The sequence below is a fragment of the Oncorhynchus kisutch genome, linkage group LG14, assembly GCF_002021735.2.
Source record: "Oncorhynchus kisutch isolate 150728-3 linkage group LG14, Okis_V2, whole genome shotgun sequence".
Taxonomy (NCBI): Eukaryota; Metazoa; Chordata; class Actinopteri; order Salmoniformes; family Salmonidae; genus Oncorhynchus; species Oncorhynchus kisutch.
This window is the reverse complement of record NC_034187.2, coordinates 18,672,707-18,689,106: the sequence shown is the minus strand read 5'-3', so window position 1 is coordinate 18,689,106 and position 16,400 is coordinate 18,672,707. Positions and strand designations below refer to the sequence as shown.

At 43.6% G+C, this 16,400-nt stretch overlaps 1 protein-coding gene across 3 annotated transcripts in view; it reads right to left on the bottom strand.

Moving 5' to 3' along the window:
• LOC109904217 (disheveled-associated activator of morphogenesis 1) overlaps nt 1-16,400 on the bottom strand; it is an 81,890-nt gene that overhangs the window by 18,211 nt on the left and 47,279 nt on the right. For 2 of the 3 annotated variants that reach the window (XM_031787975.1, XM_031787974.1), the window contains exons 3-17: nt 15,267-15,356; nt 12,247-12,318; nt 11,202-11,296; nt 9,617-9,950; nt 9,218-9,328; nt 9,019-9,122; nt 8,847-8,913; nt 8,636-8,753; nt 7,873-8,011; nt 6,987-7,045; nt 6,649-6,836; nt 5,461-5,757; nt 4,912-5,019; nt 4,012-4,035; nt 2,392-2,489 (exon numbers count right to left, since the gene is read on the bottom strand). In XM_031787975.1, coding sequence (XP_031643835.1) covers nt 2,392-2,489; nt 4,012-4,035; nt 4,912-5,019; nt 5,461-5,757; nt 6,649-6,836; nt 6,987-7,045; nt 7,873-8,011; nt 8,636-8,753; nt 8,847-8,913; nt 9,019-9,122; nt 9,218-9,328; nt 9,617-9,950; nt 11,202-11,296; nt 12,247-12,318; nt 15,267-15,356 — 1,904 coding nt within the window. The remainder of the gene's footprint in view (nt 1-2,391; nt 2,490-4,011; nt 4,036-4,911; nt 5,020-5,460; nt 5,758-6,648; nt 6,837-6,986; nt 7,046-7,872; nt 8,012-8,635; nt 8,754-8,846; nt 8,914-9,018; nt 9,123-9,217; nt 9,329-9,616; nt 9,951-11,201; nt 11,297-12,246; nt 12,319-15,266; nt 15,357-16,400) is intronic. The other variant, XM_031787976.1, reaches the window with a different exon arrangement.

Sequence of the window (16,400 nt, the reverse complement as noted above, 5' to 3'; positions counted from 1 at the left end):
ACGAATGACAGAGCAATTAAGGTTCAGTCATGTCAATATTATTAAATACATTTATCCCTTATTCAATGTGTTGGCTAAGAGTGAAAAGGCACGTTAAATGCATCATTTATGCCACTTTGCAAAAAGATAATATTTTCAGTTCTGCAAGCTGGCAACAGGAATGAACCACCACTTGTGACCAGAAAAATTGAATGAGACAGGAAGAAATAGAAATAGCTGAATCCCTTAAACTTCAAAGTTTCATTCACAGTTGTTAAATTGAGAATGGTAGCAACATGAAATTAACTTAGTAGAAAAGGCCTCTTTGTTTGTGGTAGCTGCCATGGAGACCAGGAAGGACAGTAATGAAACAGGGGCGGCAGCCTAGTGGTTAAAGCGTTGGACTAGTAACCGGAAGGTTGCAAGTTCAAACCCCCGAGCTGACAAGGTACAAATCTGTCGTTCTGCCCCTGAACAGGCAGTTCACCCACTGTTCCTAGGCCATCATTGAAAATAAGAATTTGTTCTTAACTGACTTGCCAGGTTAATAAATAAATACAGTACTAGTCAAAGGTTTGGACACACCTACTCATTCCAGAGCTTTTCTTTTTTTAAACTATTTTCTGCATTGTATAATAGTAATGAAGACATCAACCTATGAAATAACACATGTGCAATCATGTAGTAAACAAAAAGTGTTAAACAAATCAAAATATTTAAGATTTTAGATTCTCCAAAGTAGCCACCCTTTGCCTTGATGACAGCTTTGCACACTCTTGGCATTCTCTCACCCCACACTCTTGGCATTCTCTCAACCAAGAGGGAGTCATCTGGAATTAATTTCAATGTACAGGTGTGCCTTGTTAACAGTTCCATTTGTGGAATTTTTATCCTTTTTAATGCGTTTGAGTTGTGTTGTGACAAGGTAGGTTTGGTATACAGAAGATAGCCCTACTTGGTAAAATACCAAGTCCATATTATGGCAAGAACAGCTCACATAAGCAAAGAGAAACATCAGTCCATCATTACTTTAAGACATGGTCAGTCAATCAGGTAAATGTCAAGAACTTTGAAAGTTTCTTCAAGTGCAGTCGCAAAAACCATCAGCGCTATGATGAAACTGGCTCTCATGAGGACCGCCACAAGACAGGAAGACCTAGAGTTACCTCTGCTGCAGAGGATAAGTTCATTAGAGTTACCAGCCTCAGAAATTGCAGCTCAAATAAGAGACTCGCTTGGGCCAAGAAACATGAGCAATGGACATTAGACCGGTGGAAAGATGTCCTTTGGTCCAAATTTGCGATTTTTGGTTCCAACCGCAGTGTCTTTGTGAGACGGAGAGTAGGTGAGCGAATGATCTCCAGATGTGTGGTTCCCACCGTGAAACATGGAGGAGGAAGTGCGACGGTGTGGGGGTGCTTTGCTGATGACACTGTCGGTGATTTATTTAATTAAAGGTACACTTAACCAGCATGGCTACCACAGCATTCTGCAGCGATGCGCCATCCCATCTGGTTTACACTTAGTGGGACTATCATTTGTTTTTCAACAAGACAATGCCCTAAAACACACCTCCAGGCTGTGTAAGGGCTATTTGAAGTGATGGAATGCTACATCAGATGACCTGTCCTCGACAATCACCCGACCTCAACCCAATTGTGATGGTTGGGATGAGTTGGACTGCAGAGTGAAGGAAAAGCAGCCAACAAGTGCTCAGCTTCCATGTGAAGCTGATTGAAATAATGCCAAGAGTGTGCAAAGCTGTCAAGGCAAATGGTGGCTAATTTGAAGAATCTGAAATATAAAATATATTTGATTTGTTTAACACTTTTTTGGTTACTACATGATTCCATATGTGTTATTTCATAGTTTTGTTGTCTTCACTATTATTCTACAATGTAAATATTTTTCAAAATAAAGAAAAACCCTTGAATGAGTAGGTGTGTCCAAACTTTAGACTGGTACTGTAGTTCCTGACCAACATCATTCCATTACAAAAATACATATATCATTCCTGGCTGCACTTGATGCTTAAACACATCGTCAATTATGAAACAGTTTCCCTCAACTCGAGTCGAAGTTGATGTAAATACAGAATTGCCCAAATGGTAGAGTAAATGTGCATTTAATGTAACTTGGCTGTGTACAGTAACAGAGGACTGTGTGTGTGTGTGTGTGTGTGTGTGTGTGTGTGTGTGTGTGTGTGTGTGTGTGTGTGTGTGTGTGTGTGTGTGTGTGTGTGTGTGTGTGTGTGTGTGTGTGTGTGTGCATGCTTGCATACATGCATGTGTCTGGAGAGAGCCATTTAAAGCACTCATTAGATGGATACAATCACAATAAGTGATGTCCACTAATATAAGTAGGACATACTTCTGCTATGATGTCATGGGGTAGGAACTGTCAATTACTAACCGAGAGAGGAGGATGTTACAGTTCTGGGCTCTGCGACCATCGATGACTGACAGCTCCTTGACCTTCTTGGAGGTCACCGTGTCATCTTCAGACTCTTTCTGGACAGAGAACATTTGGGGGGGGGGGGGGTGTGGGGAGTTGGAACATGAACAGTAATACTCGGTGGATAACATCCAACAGCTGAACTTCACGTTGCGTTCATATAAACACACAGTATAATATCATTTATCATACTTAGGCACTTTTGGATGAAGGCTAGCATGCAGAACACAACAATGTCTTGTTGCACTACTGTATATGACCTTAAATGACACACTAACAGAGCCAGAGTTTGACTGCGTTACTGTTTAAGAAACACACAATTGTATATCATTCATCACACTTAAGCACTTTTGGATGCAGTATTTGCTGAACGCAGCAAAAGCTTGTGACTACATGACCTTAATAATACTCTCTCTGGGAGAAAGAGCCACACCCAGTACACCAGGGTTGTATTCATTAGGGCACATTCAGCAAAATGTTTTGCAACGGAAAACAAAAATGAGCGTTTTTTTATGATACAAGTCCATGTAATCCCTCCCTGTTTCAGTAAGTTTTCATTTTGTTCCTAATGAATACAGGCCATGAATAACAGTGCCCCAAGGCTGTTTGGTGGAGGGCTGTGGCTGACTCACACCTGCATTCATTTTAGCTGTTGAACAACGGCAATAGGAACAAGTATTTTTATTAAGGCTTCTTCCATTTCCCCACCTGCTGTCTCATATTATCTTCATAAAAAACGATGGTATAGTAACTGGTCAGCAACAGGCAAATAGACACCAGATAGTGACACACACACACAACAATACTTGACACAATACCCATATGCATGCACCATCAACCTTAACAAAAGCCCAGGATGCACAGGAGACACACAGTATGAACATAAAACAGAAAATTGTTCCTCTGACTGGGTCAGTATATGAAACTGCCAAATGGAGGACAGCTGGGAAACAGGCTGTGTGAAATGGTGTGTTTGGCAAATAAGTGCTTGTTTTTATTTGGGGGGGCTTCACTCAAAGAATACAGGAGAGATTTGTTTTTGGAAAACGGATATCTGGCACTTTTTATAGTTGCAAGACTCCAGCTGCTTGCAGAATTGACTGCGTGCCACAAAACCAATTTGGCTAATTATGCACAGAAACATCTTGAAATGGTAACCAATAAAACTGAAATAGTTCATTCAAACAACGTGGTGGTGTGTTAAGAAGTATATTCTAAAAAGACTGAAAGAATGAATCCACAGAAACACAGAGGCTACGGGAAGACATGGCTTTCACAAGTATTTCACCTACGTACCTTGACACACACACACGCACACACACACACACACACACACAAAGACACACACACACACACACACACGCACACACGCCCACATGCCCACATGCCCACCAATCCCCATGCAGACATAAAGAGAACAGAGTCGAGCGAGAGAGAGAGTGAGAGAGAGAGCGAGAGAGAGAGTGAGAGAGAGAGCGAGAGAGAGAGCAGCGTACGATGAAGGACAGTAACGAGCATTAAGTCAGACACGTCGCAGAGCAGGGTAAAGGTCACATAGAGAGGTCAGAGGTCACTCACCTTATTGTTCAATGTTAAGAAGTCCTAAACAGGCGGGTGGGGCAGGAAGCAAGGAAGATGCAGCATTCATTATTATTAATTACAAGATGCAGTAGGCTATGTACGGTGAATTACAGAAAAAAGGGCCAGCTCAGCAGATCAGTGATGCATTTGTTTGTGAGGACAAGCAGAATCCTGAGTAGCAGAGTGAGTCAGAGATGCAAATAACTGTGTTCAGACACATCATGAACAGCATGGCTTAAAACTCATAAAGTTCTTATACGACAAAAGGAATTCCATGCAACTTTATTTGTACCATTAAGGGCAGTTAGTAATGGAAATAGGGCCCTAGTCTAACCTTTATAATCACAGTCTTATTAGGTTGGTTATGGGAAAAGCTATCTGGAGGATTTCAATTGAACACTGTAGTCAATGTGGACATATAGAGGCTAAGTGAAATATTCTCATGCAGGACTAGTAAACTTTCCAAGGACCACGTTATCAGCATGGCTACTTCCTGTTGTAAACATTCCTGTTCTGTCTGGATCTCTGTAACACTCACAAGGTAGAGGACTAATTTGAACAGACCTAAAAAGGATAGCCTGGTCCCAGATCTGTTTGTGCTGTAAAAAAGCACTGTAATAGCCTGATATCCTTCTGAGCCAGTTCCAGACAAAGTGTTGAGAAGTGCTGCTGGAAGCATTCAGTTAGGGAGTGCAATGGCATGCATGTGTTTATCACTAGCAAGCAGTGTTTGTTGGAACAGCATGGTCGGTGGCCTTGGAAACCCTCCGAATAGTTATATGCACATTGTTAAGAAGTGATTTGGGGTCTTGTGTCCTGTCCTTAAGGGTGAATTGCTATGTACTGAAATGCCATTTCCCTACAGTAATACTTTGGTATTTAGGTGTTAAACTGTACCTGCTGTCTCTGGTATGCAGAGAAGGTCTTCTCGATGTCCTCAAGGTCCAGGATTTTGAAAACATTGATGTCATCGACGTCCGTCCACACAGTGCCCTCCAGCTTATTCTGCAACAAAACAAAACAGCCCCCATCCATAACTAAGACTGTAAAAGCTTATTCAACTAGAACACAGGCCCTACACCCCTGAAACTTTAGAGGTTACAACAACAACATAAAAACACACCCAGGGCTTGTTTGCTATATTGATTTCATGCCATTGAGCAAACAACGCAAGAGATAAACCATTGGGCCATCCTTATCCTTCATTCCCCCTGGCCACTGAGGTGTAGCTACAGAAACACTCGTTTCTGTCTGCCTTAGCAGCACAACAATCACTCTCTCTGTTATAGACAGAGACACACAAAACACCTCATTTACAGGCTATGTCCCAAATGGCACCCTATTCCCTATTAAGTGCATTCATTTTGACCAGAGTCCATAGGGCTCTGTTCAAAAGTAGTGCACTTTATAGGGAATAGGGTACCTGACTAAGCAGCACTCACTGACCTCAGCCAGCTTAGCCCAGTTGAATGACTTGAGTGGGTTGGAAGGCTGGGGGATATTCTTCTTCTTCAGACCAGGTCCCATTGGAGCTCCAGGGGGAGGAGGGAGACCGAAGGGAGCCATGCCCGGAGGAGGTGGGGGTCCACCGGGTGGAGGGGGTGGAGGGGGTGGTGGAGGCATGCCCTGAGTGAGTGGTAGAGGGGCTGGGATCATGCCAGCCTGCATGGGAGGGGGTGCTGTGGGACCTCCAGGGGCCCCAGGTATGAATGGAGGACCACCAGGAACACTTGGATTTGGCCTCTGAAAATGATGGGAGACATTGGGATGTACAATCGATTAGCACTGGATGTACTGCAATATTTTCTATGTTACGTAATTGAAATCCTAGAAACTCTCTGTTCTTAACTACAACTGTTCCAATCAACATATATTGACTTGGAAGAACATCACAAGGCAATGTTGTTGTGTGGATGTTCATGTCTAACTGTGCTCTAACCAAACATCCTGTGTATCCACTCCTAAACTGAACTGAGCTCAGGGGAAAACCATGCGGTTTGGACAGTGAAGGACGCTGGCTAGCTAGTTTTGCAAGCTATTTACCAAGGACAGCAACCACTGTCATCTGGAGGACTATTCAAAATGTGTTATTATTTTGGTCTTTGCACAGTTCAATTATTTAGGCCATGTGTTGTTTACATCAATTCAGCTTTTAGCTGTGAATGTGTTTGTTTGATGTTTGAAGAGAACCACAATACAAATATGTTTTTAACGAATTCTCCTCAAAGGTTTTTGTTGCATTGTATCCACATTTGTGGTTGTATTTGAGTTTTTAAATTGTCAAATAAATCCGAAGGAAGACATTAGCCTGGTCCCAAATCTGTTGTGCTGTATAGCCAACTCCTATGGTTGTTGTTTAGCATGACAATGTCAATAGGAGTTCGCAAGACAGTATAAACAGATCTGGGAACAGACTACGAGGACAGAGGCCATGTTTGACGTTCAACTGTGCCATAACCAAAACATTGTGCATTTATTCCTGATTGGAAAAGCTATAGGGAAAAGGAGGATGTAAAGATGTGATTGTGTAATGTAAAATTACAATGCAATTTCTAATGCTATTGTATTTTCCATGGAATCTTGGAAGATTAGCCCTATTGTGAGCTAAACAAGCAAACAAACAAACAAACGTACAGTGCTGAGGTCATGCAGCTGGGCGGACAGGTCGGCCACTTGCTGCTTGACCTGCTTGTGCTCGCTGGACTCTTTCTCCAGCTTCTCCTTCATCTTATTCAGCGTCTGCATCATGTCCTCCTTCTCCTGGGTCTTGGCGTCACACTCGCGTTCCTTCTTGTCGAACTTCTGCTGCAGCTCGTGGTGGTCTGAGAAACCAGATCAGACGAGATCAAACCAGAACATAGCAGATCAGATCAGACAAGATCAGTCAGCAGTGTGATGATACACAGTACAGGAGGTTCTGCCTTCAGATAGTTCCATCGCTAACAGAAACCAGAGAGCATTAGTGTTTGTACCTTTTCTCATTTTCTCCGCCTGTTCTTTCCACTGTTTGACTTCATTCTCGTTGACCAGCCTGAGCAGTACAACACAGGAGGTTAGGCTCGGTATCTGAGGTTTTAAGACATCACAACACCACTGCACAATCCCACTAGGCATTACATCCCACTGAGGTTAGGCAGAGGCTCAGTTATAAAAACAGATTCAGTAGACAAGTCATTGGTGATCAGAGTTAACAACAGGGAACCTGAAAGCTTCTTCTAAACCTAACCAGAGACAGTCAGACTTTATACCCAGAGTCTGATTGAGATTTGCAAGAAGAAGCTGCAGGGGGTTGACTGATGTTTCTGTCTCTGTGTGTTTGGAAATGTACATCTCACTGACTTCCTCATCCAAAAAAACAGATCAAAGCACTTTCATTATGGATTAAGAGTTCGGGATTATATGTCCAAAAACAAATTATGAAAATCCCTGTAAAATCCACAAAATGACTTGCTGATTTGTGGCAAGTATTAAGGGATCAGGGAATTCATGCTAGACCAGCAGAAAGTATTGAAAAGGATTGTAAAATGAAGGAGATCATGGGAAATATAGATACATAGAAATGCTGATTTACATTTAGCATTTATGATGTATAGTACCTTGATCAAGAGTGATTATGATTATGGCCACTGTATTAAGCCTAGGATAAGATGAACTCATGAGTAAATATACAGTACAGATTTTTGTCTTGATCCCCATATTTGGGTTTGAAGCCATTTCTAGAACGAAGCATGTAAAATAACACATGGAGATTTACGATGATGACAGTCGGTGCTCTGCCGTGCGAGGTGGGGAGGACGTCAAACCGACTCAGACATGTCAAAACATTTATCCCCCTCTCGTTCCTCTCCTCTCACTCACATTCGCACCACGTTCTTCACGTTGAAGTTCTCCAGAGGGGTGACGTCAGGGTCGTGACCTTTGTCGTTCTGAAGGACGATCTGCTGGACGATGCGGTCCAGGAGGAGCCAGTACTGCACCGTGTTCCCACTACGCTTGTCTGAGAGAAAAGAGGAGAGCACTTTATTAATTCATTTATTAATACACAAAAGGGAAATTTGATTGCACCAGCCAATGCATATGCAACAATAAACATCTAGGGCCGTGTTCCTGAACACAAACTAAGTCTAGTCCTGGAGTAAAAATCATGTTCAATGGAGATTGTCCATTGAGAGTGCTTCTTAGTCCAGTACTAGGCTAAATCCATGTCTGGGAAACATACACATAGCAACACATTAGGGGATAGTCTAAGTGGAGAGATCCGTCTGAAGTCAGCTCCCTCAGGCCAACATACCCACAGTTAATGCAATGTGGAGGAACAACATTACCGCTATAACGTAGAAAGTTCTTATCGACAGATAGAACACCTTCTAGATAGAAATACCTCACATGGGCAGAATTCCAACAATCATTTCCAGATATTTAGAACTACCTAGAGAGGACATCATGTTAACTGCCATCCTAAAAAGGCACTAAAAACACAGATTTATTACCACTTCGGGATCCCTCAGAGAAAAAAAAACAGTCCAGTTCTCAAATATTTAAAATGAGGAGAGGCCTGTAGACTCTTGGTGAACTCAAACAACTTTAGAGAAATGGCGACCGGCAGGCAGGCAGCACTTACAAGGCATAAGGAGACAGTGCTGTAAGACAGATATAAAGTGCGGGTGTGCATCTGTGTGGCTCATCTTCTTCTTTATGAGTTCAAACACTTGCGTGGCACTTTTTGTGTCAATGTGCACCTGCAACAACAACAACAATGTGATATTAGAACTAGTGGACAGAGAAGTGACCATTGTAAACTACATGTACTGTACAGGTCAATCGTTACTCACGGTGTCAAAGCGTTTTGCCAACGACAGTTCATCTTCGTTTCTCAGCATCTCAAAGAAGTCTAAATGCCTAGAAGACAACAAACACCTCACGGTCAGACACAATCTACTGCAGTTGGGTATGACAGTGTGGTCTAGATCTGAAATGTAGTATACCAGTCTTGACTTCACTCACCTGTCTAACGTTGAGTTGTCGTGGGACCTCAGTTTATCGATGACTGGCTGGATGCCCAACATAAGGAACTCGTACCTCAGGTGAATTCTGAACTCAAAGCTTGACTGCGGAGTACAGTACACATAGCAGTTAGACTCTCTGAAGACAACCAACACGACTACAAGAGGGTAAAGACTTACAGAGGAAGAGGAGCACTCACCTCCCCTGCTCCCTGACTGAGCACTGCATTGATGAAGGACATGATGGCTGTTTTCAGGTTGACCTCGTCCCTGTAGCGCCCCGTACTCCTATCCAGGTCATTCAGCAGAGTCTAAGACAGGAGAAAAGGACAGAAAGAAGGAATAAGTATCAGTAAAGACATTGTTATTCTAGGTGTATGGACACGAGAAAAACTTTGCTGTGGTCGTAAACACAAAACTATTTAGAGTAACGCCTGAAAGTTCAATATGTTGAGTGAATGAGACCATGAAACACAACTCTGGGTCAGTCTTAACACAGGGTTAAGGAAAGCCTTGGGGTAACACATTACAGTGTGAAAATCCCAAGTGAATGCATGGCTACAATGTTGTCTATGTGGTATAGGAGTCTGTCCCTCCACCTGGAAGCGAGTCCTCTCGCAGGCAAACTTCTGGTAATGCAGCATGGCCTCCAGGATCTTCCTGTGGCCTCCTGGCACCAGACAGACAGCACCCATGATCTCCAGCACCGCCACCTTGGTCTTGACGTTCTCAGTGGCCAGGCTCTGGGCGATGATGTTGATGCTCTCTGTGTGGGAGAGCACGTGGGAGCGGCCCTGGGAGTTGTTCATCAGGGCCTTGATGCAGCCGATCAGCGACGTGTGGATCTGGGACTCGGTGGTGTCGTAGTCCATGCTCTTCAGGAAGTTCAGGATGCAGGTTAGGCCGTCCAGGTCGATGAACCGCGTCACAAACCTTTAGAGTAAGAGGAGGATTGAGGTAAAAAAGGTCAGAGACAGAGGCGGCATCGAAATGGCACCCTATTCCCTATGTAGTACACTATTTTTGACCAGAGCCGTATAGGCCCTGGTCAGATGTAGTGCACTATGTAGAGAATAGGGTGCAATTTTGAATGCACCCAGAAACAGGTAACGTTTACTATAAATCCCATTCTGTTCCTGAACAATACACAATCAGTGCCTACTACTCTCCTCTTTTACTTTGACAAGAAACTAATTTCATAGTTGACTGGGTTTCATTAGAAAATGGGGAGATGGCAATATCAAACAAGCTATATACATTAGTGAAACTGCTGGGGAGGGGCTTGACAGGTGTATGGGTGTGTGTGTGTGCATCTGTTCGTATGCGTGTTCAATATAAGCCAGCAGAATTGAACAGTGGCAAAATAAACATCTTTAGCCAGCAGTCAAGCACCATTTAGCACAATAACACAGGATGGAGGAAAACAGAGAAAGCTCATTGGTGATAGACTACTAGGGGTTAGAGGTCAAAGGTGAGAAGGGCAGTGCTGACCTAACCTCTGGAGAACCTTAAGGAGAAGACGTGTGTCGGGCTAGTGTGGGCTACAGGGCTGTAATATCATAATAATGCAGTGGTTTTGGACTGGAGAGGGAAGTGACAGCAGATGAATGAGCTGGGGCTGTTGAATGGTTCTCAACACACTAGGCTTAGTGATGAATCATATTATATCACTCGAATGACAATAAGTGGACTCTGGGAGACTCTGAGCACAGTGAATTAACCCATCCTCCTTTGTGCACATAGCAGACTCACTAAGGCACTCTCTGCATTGTTGGGAAGGGCCCGTAAGTACGCATTTCAAAGTTAGTCTACACCTGTTGTTTACGAAGCATGTGACAAATAACATTTGATTTGATTTGTCATCCTCTATTATGACTTACTGAAAATAGAATATGAGTTTATCATAATTAATGACTCAAAAAAGAAAAGGAAACTCTATATCATGTGATATACCATCTATACCATCTATATCTACATGGATATTATAACAATAGGTCCATCTCACAAGAAGGCTATCCAGTGCAGTAACGTTGCACTGCAATTCTTTAGTTTTCTGCCTTTGGTTCCACAAACACATACTGTACATAGCGCACTGTACATGGCGCACACTCATAACTGAATGCATGCATATGAGAACAAGTATGCATGAAAAGGAGCATGAGTGTGTCAGGGTAACTGGTGTACCTCATTGGTTGAGTCCTTAGAGCGGTCTTCAAGCTCTCTATGGTCTTGTTCCTCTCTTCCTCATCCTCCTTTTCCAGCGCAATAAGAGTCTTCCTCTGTTGATGAAAACATTGAGAAGACTCAATGACAATGTACTCACTTATCAAACTCAAAGGATGTCCTGCAAGGCTCTGTTCTAGGACCATTATGGTTCTCTCTTTGTTCCCAGGCCAGATTAACTTTGACCTATGATTCACGGTGCTGGGAAGGAACCTGCTCAGTAAGCTAGTATCCCTGGCTGTAGACCAACAGCAGGCGGCTCTTATCCCATTATCCCAGTGGCCCACCGGTAGTTCCTTCATGGATACATGACTGGAGTTCATTTCCTCTACAGGGTCTGGAGCTGGCTACACGCTGTGGTAACAGTTAGAGGTTAGGGATCCAACTAGAACCTCTCACCTGCCAGCCTAGTGCTATTCTACTGCCCTGGGAAAATATAATCAATTATCCCACAGGGTTCCCCCTCCCAGGGCTACTGCCCCAGCTCCAGAGGAAATGTGTGGAGATTTAACACCACACCTCCAGGGTGTGAGAACCCATTGAGGAAACATAGATGAACTTCACCAGCTTGTCAAATAGTGCATCTTCAGGTGGACAAGCCTTCTCAGATCGTCATCATTATCAATACCTTACCAGGTTAAATAAAGGTAATGCTAAATAAAGGTAGCTTTGACTTATATACACTGTGAGGATTTTCATAGTTGTTTACAGATGTGAGACATATCTAGCGTTAAAAAAAAGACACACACAGAGATCCCCCTCCAGGCAAACCTATAAAACTAATTGATATTACCCCCCTAATTTACTCCAATTTCCCAAAGATTTAGCATCAGACCATAAGCTTTTAGAGAGATACCCGTAGTGGCTAGTGGGACACCAAAATCACATGACTACAGCATGTCTTCATGGTTGGCTGGTTGTTGTGCATTATTGTTTTGCATCTGCATGGTTAGCTTTGATTGTCAAGTACATATTGGGTATTTGATGAGGGGAGAAGGACACTTACAGCAGCCATGGAATTCAACTGGTCGATGTAGAACTCTGGCCAGCTAGTCGCACCCTTGCTCTCTTCTCCCTCCTGAAAACAGACAGTCAAAGGTTAGATACAACACAAACACGTTCACACACACACACACACACACGCAGCGCACACGCACCTTCCTCCACCACCACATGAACTCCTAAATGTCCCTTTTCCATCATATCATCATACTATCCTGACATCCAAACCATGTATTGACCAGTACAGCACAAATCCTGAGAACAGAGCAGTGCTTCAAGGCCTAATAACCCCCATATGACCCAACCCACTAAGTGTGTAATTGCTACAGAACTCCTTCCAGTGACAATGGAAGTGTGTGAACTGGACTGCCCACAGTCATTTCCAGCCCATTCTCCCTTTGAGACCACAACCACACCATATATGTACTCTCAGGCTCTCACCTGGCTCTCTGTCTCACATATACTGTATAAGGTTTCTGTGTAGCCTCAGCTCAGCTCAGAGATTCTCATAAATCCCTTATGTATCGCTGGAGAGGAATTAGGCTCAAGTGGTCCATTTTGCCTGAGGTTTTTGGCTGAGCATGAACAGTCTAGAGTGATGTCCAGTACATGCCTTCTCCCTCCTTAGTTATGGGTTCTCAACAGATGGTAGCATTTGCTTTCTATAAAGGCTGATGTTCTGAAACAATGCCATCGTACATTCATTGCAATGACCAGGACAAGACATCTATTGAGACCAGCCTTCCTTCCATATGTTCTCAAACATTCTTCCACAATCATTTCAAAAGAGAAAACTCTTCCAGATGCCATTTCTTTCTTCCTGATGAGGGGATAGTAACTCAGATTCCCATCCATCCTCATCACATGAGCAATGAGATTATAAGGATGGAACCCGGCTATATTTCAGGCAGCTAAATTCAGTTTTCTAGTTCCCTTAATGTACAGTCCCCTTGTAATTGAAGCCCCCACAGGTGTGGTTAGGCACTTGAGCTGAGGCCTCTTCATTTAACCACCCAGCTGATCTATCTCTCCACAGAGTGGCTTTTCTCACAGGCTTAGTAAAGGTCAACACAATATCCCATTAAAGGGGTCCATAAAGCAGACACATGCTCTGTGAAAACAAAGGAGCTGGATCTATCTCACCCTGATGAGGGGATAGTAACTCAGACTCCCATCAATCCTCATCACATGACCAATGAGATTATAAGGATGAAACAAGGCTATATTTCAGGCAGATGGATTTATTAAATGGTTGAGTAGATCTTCATTCAAAAATAATATCCCTTAAGGGAAAGAGAGGGCCAATCACTATGCTCCAATCACCAATTCCCTGATGTGTGAGGGTCCAGTTGGACACCATGAAGGTCACAGCTGTGTGGTAGCAAGGCATACATTGATTAGCATCCATCATGAACCACAGAAAGTCCAGTGCAGAACCATAGATACAAGCCAGGGATACACTCACAGACGGAGGCCAGACAGTGCTCATGAGTTGTCCAAGAGAAGGAGTGGGTCAGCTAGAAGGAGGTCAGTAGTAGTGACCACTATGCTGCTATATCTCCAGTACTTACTGGAAGACTGGTAAAGCTTTGTAGGTCAGTAAGACATCTCAGAGAACGCTAAAAAGAACCCCACATTGACCACCTTGGCGGTTGGGGCTGGTAGATTCTGGTAAATAGGGGGTGAGATCTAGTCTACAATCCAAAATGAATATTGCTTGATTTCACTATTGTGTCACTTCACCGATCAGAAATAGCGAAACAGAGCAGTTTGGATATCAGTCTAGGTGAGAACCAGTAAGGGGTTGACCCCAGTAAGGGAACTTACTAGAGTGTACGCTGGACATGAAATGTTATGTAATATGACAGGAAGTGAATAAGTGCTACCTTGGCTCAGGGAGCCCAACACCTGCTATTGGCTACTGGCAATGCCACTCAGCACACAACATGGAAAGACAGCTGCCTACTGCTCGAACAAACAGCAGCTGCACTGGCGTTTCAATGGCAGCACTGCAGTACTCTCTCACTCTCTCTCAACGTGGTCTTACAGGGCAGGACATGCCAGACAACAGAAACCCACCAATTACAGAGCTTTTACAGACCAAGGGGTTCCTCACATTCAGCCAAACCCTATCCTTTATGAAGTCAATCCCATGAAATACCTCACTGGATAAAACTTTATCGTTTAGGTTAGGTCTGTGTGTTGGAGGCATGACCTCAGTATGAATGTACTTTAATACGGACGTCTATATTCATATATTCACTAGTGAGATTTATGAGCTACAGTCGGTCATGACAGATGAGAACGTCCTTCCAGGAAATGTATCCAATCCATTAAAAGGCAACAGCACAACTCCCCAATGCTGGGGATAAGTTCCTGTTAGAGCGCTGCAACACCAGCGGAGGGCTTTGATGTGTTGACTAGGCTGAATTGGGGTTAGGGCACGGAGGTGGGGAATGGAGGGGGACTGGGGCTGTGTTGGCCCCATGTTTTGTCTGGCAGCAATGATAAAAGAGCTCTTTCACCGAGACTGAGAGGATACAGTAGATCTGCTCTCTCTCGCTGCCTGACCACTCACTCACCCTCTCTCTCACCGTCTCTCTCTCTCTCGCTGCCTGACCACTCACTAACCCTCTCTCTCACCATCTCTCTCTCTCTCTCTATCACACTGCTCTCTCCTTCCATCTTTCCATCCCCCTCTCCCTCCCACTCTCTCTTCCCCTCCCTCCCTCCCCCCACTTTCTCCCTCCCTCTTCTCTCACTCTCTCACAGTCCAGCTGCAAAACCAGCTCATTTGTTTAAATCGCAATGAAAATATTTTCCAAACACTAGCAGAGCTCAGCAGACATTCCCTCTAGATCCTGTAGCTAATGTACACAGAGAGAGAGATGCGCACACACACACACACACACACACACACACACACACACACACTATCTCAAGCAAACACAGTACAGACAGAAACAAAACAACACATGGAGGTTACATGCATACTAACTACTAGTCAAGTGGCCTTAAACTTACCTTCTTCTTGCTGCAGTACATCTGCCATTTCTTTTCAGCTGGCAGGGCGAACATGACTTCCCTGTGTTTCCCTGACAGGTCCAGCTCCTCCTGCAGCGAGCGAGAGGAACAGAGTACTGTGTTAGTGGGATATTAGGCACCTCCATGTCTAACACACTTTCATGAACTTGTGGTAAGAGGGACTATCTAATATTTCCTGTACCATGGAAAACTCGTATTATGCTAATTTTAAGCTGATCCAGTGTTCCTGAGTGATCCTGGCTTTGTGATTTCTCACAATATTCTGTTTTGACTTTCTGACTTCAAACTGGTTTTGTGAGTAAGACAGGAAGCGGATTGATCAAGCTAAAGATATGAGAAGATGTGCTGATAAAAGAAAGATACATTAAGAACACAAATGCTCCATGTGGGTGTGTCTGCTGTTCCCTGCATCTAAACCAGCCTGCATTGTGATTGGTCCCCTATCTCCTCTCTGTAGGTCTGTTCCCAATCATGACCACTTACATCCAAACATCCATTGTCCCTGCAATATCAGATTAATATTGACATCCCATAGAAATCCATTGGACAGATTCTGGACAGGACGGCTGCCAAATGGGATATCAATTCTTAAATTAAGAGTGACCCAATAACACCCTATTTCAATGACAACAACCATAATGCATCAGCATTCCTGGCTGGACTGGATCATTCTCAAATTATATGTTTGGGTGCAAATATTATGCAAGTTATTATGCACAGCCAGGTCAAGTATATATCTCCATAATAGCACTGTGATGACTGGAGGAGGAGGGGAAAAAATACATGCAAAAATGTTTTGACCAACAGACATCATGAAATGTGGCAAACATAAAACCAATCTAAACAGAGCAGCTCTAGCAGAGCAGAAAGTCCAGTGTGAACAACAGGCATACCAGAGAGAAAACGCCACTGCCAGATGCCACAGCTCTTCTCCAGGTCTGCCAAGCTACAGGCCTGATCTTATCCAGACAAGCCCTATGGAACCCCAAGTCAGAGACACAACTGGCTGGTGCATCAACGGACGGAGGGACAAAATGGAGGACTGAAATAACAGAGATAACTAGAGCATTTCCTCCATCGTTTAGCTGCCAACCTTTGAGGTAATATAAATAA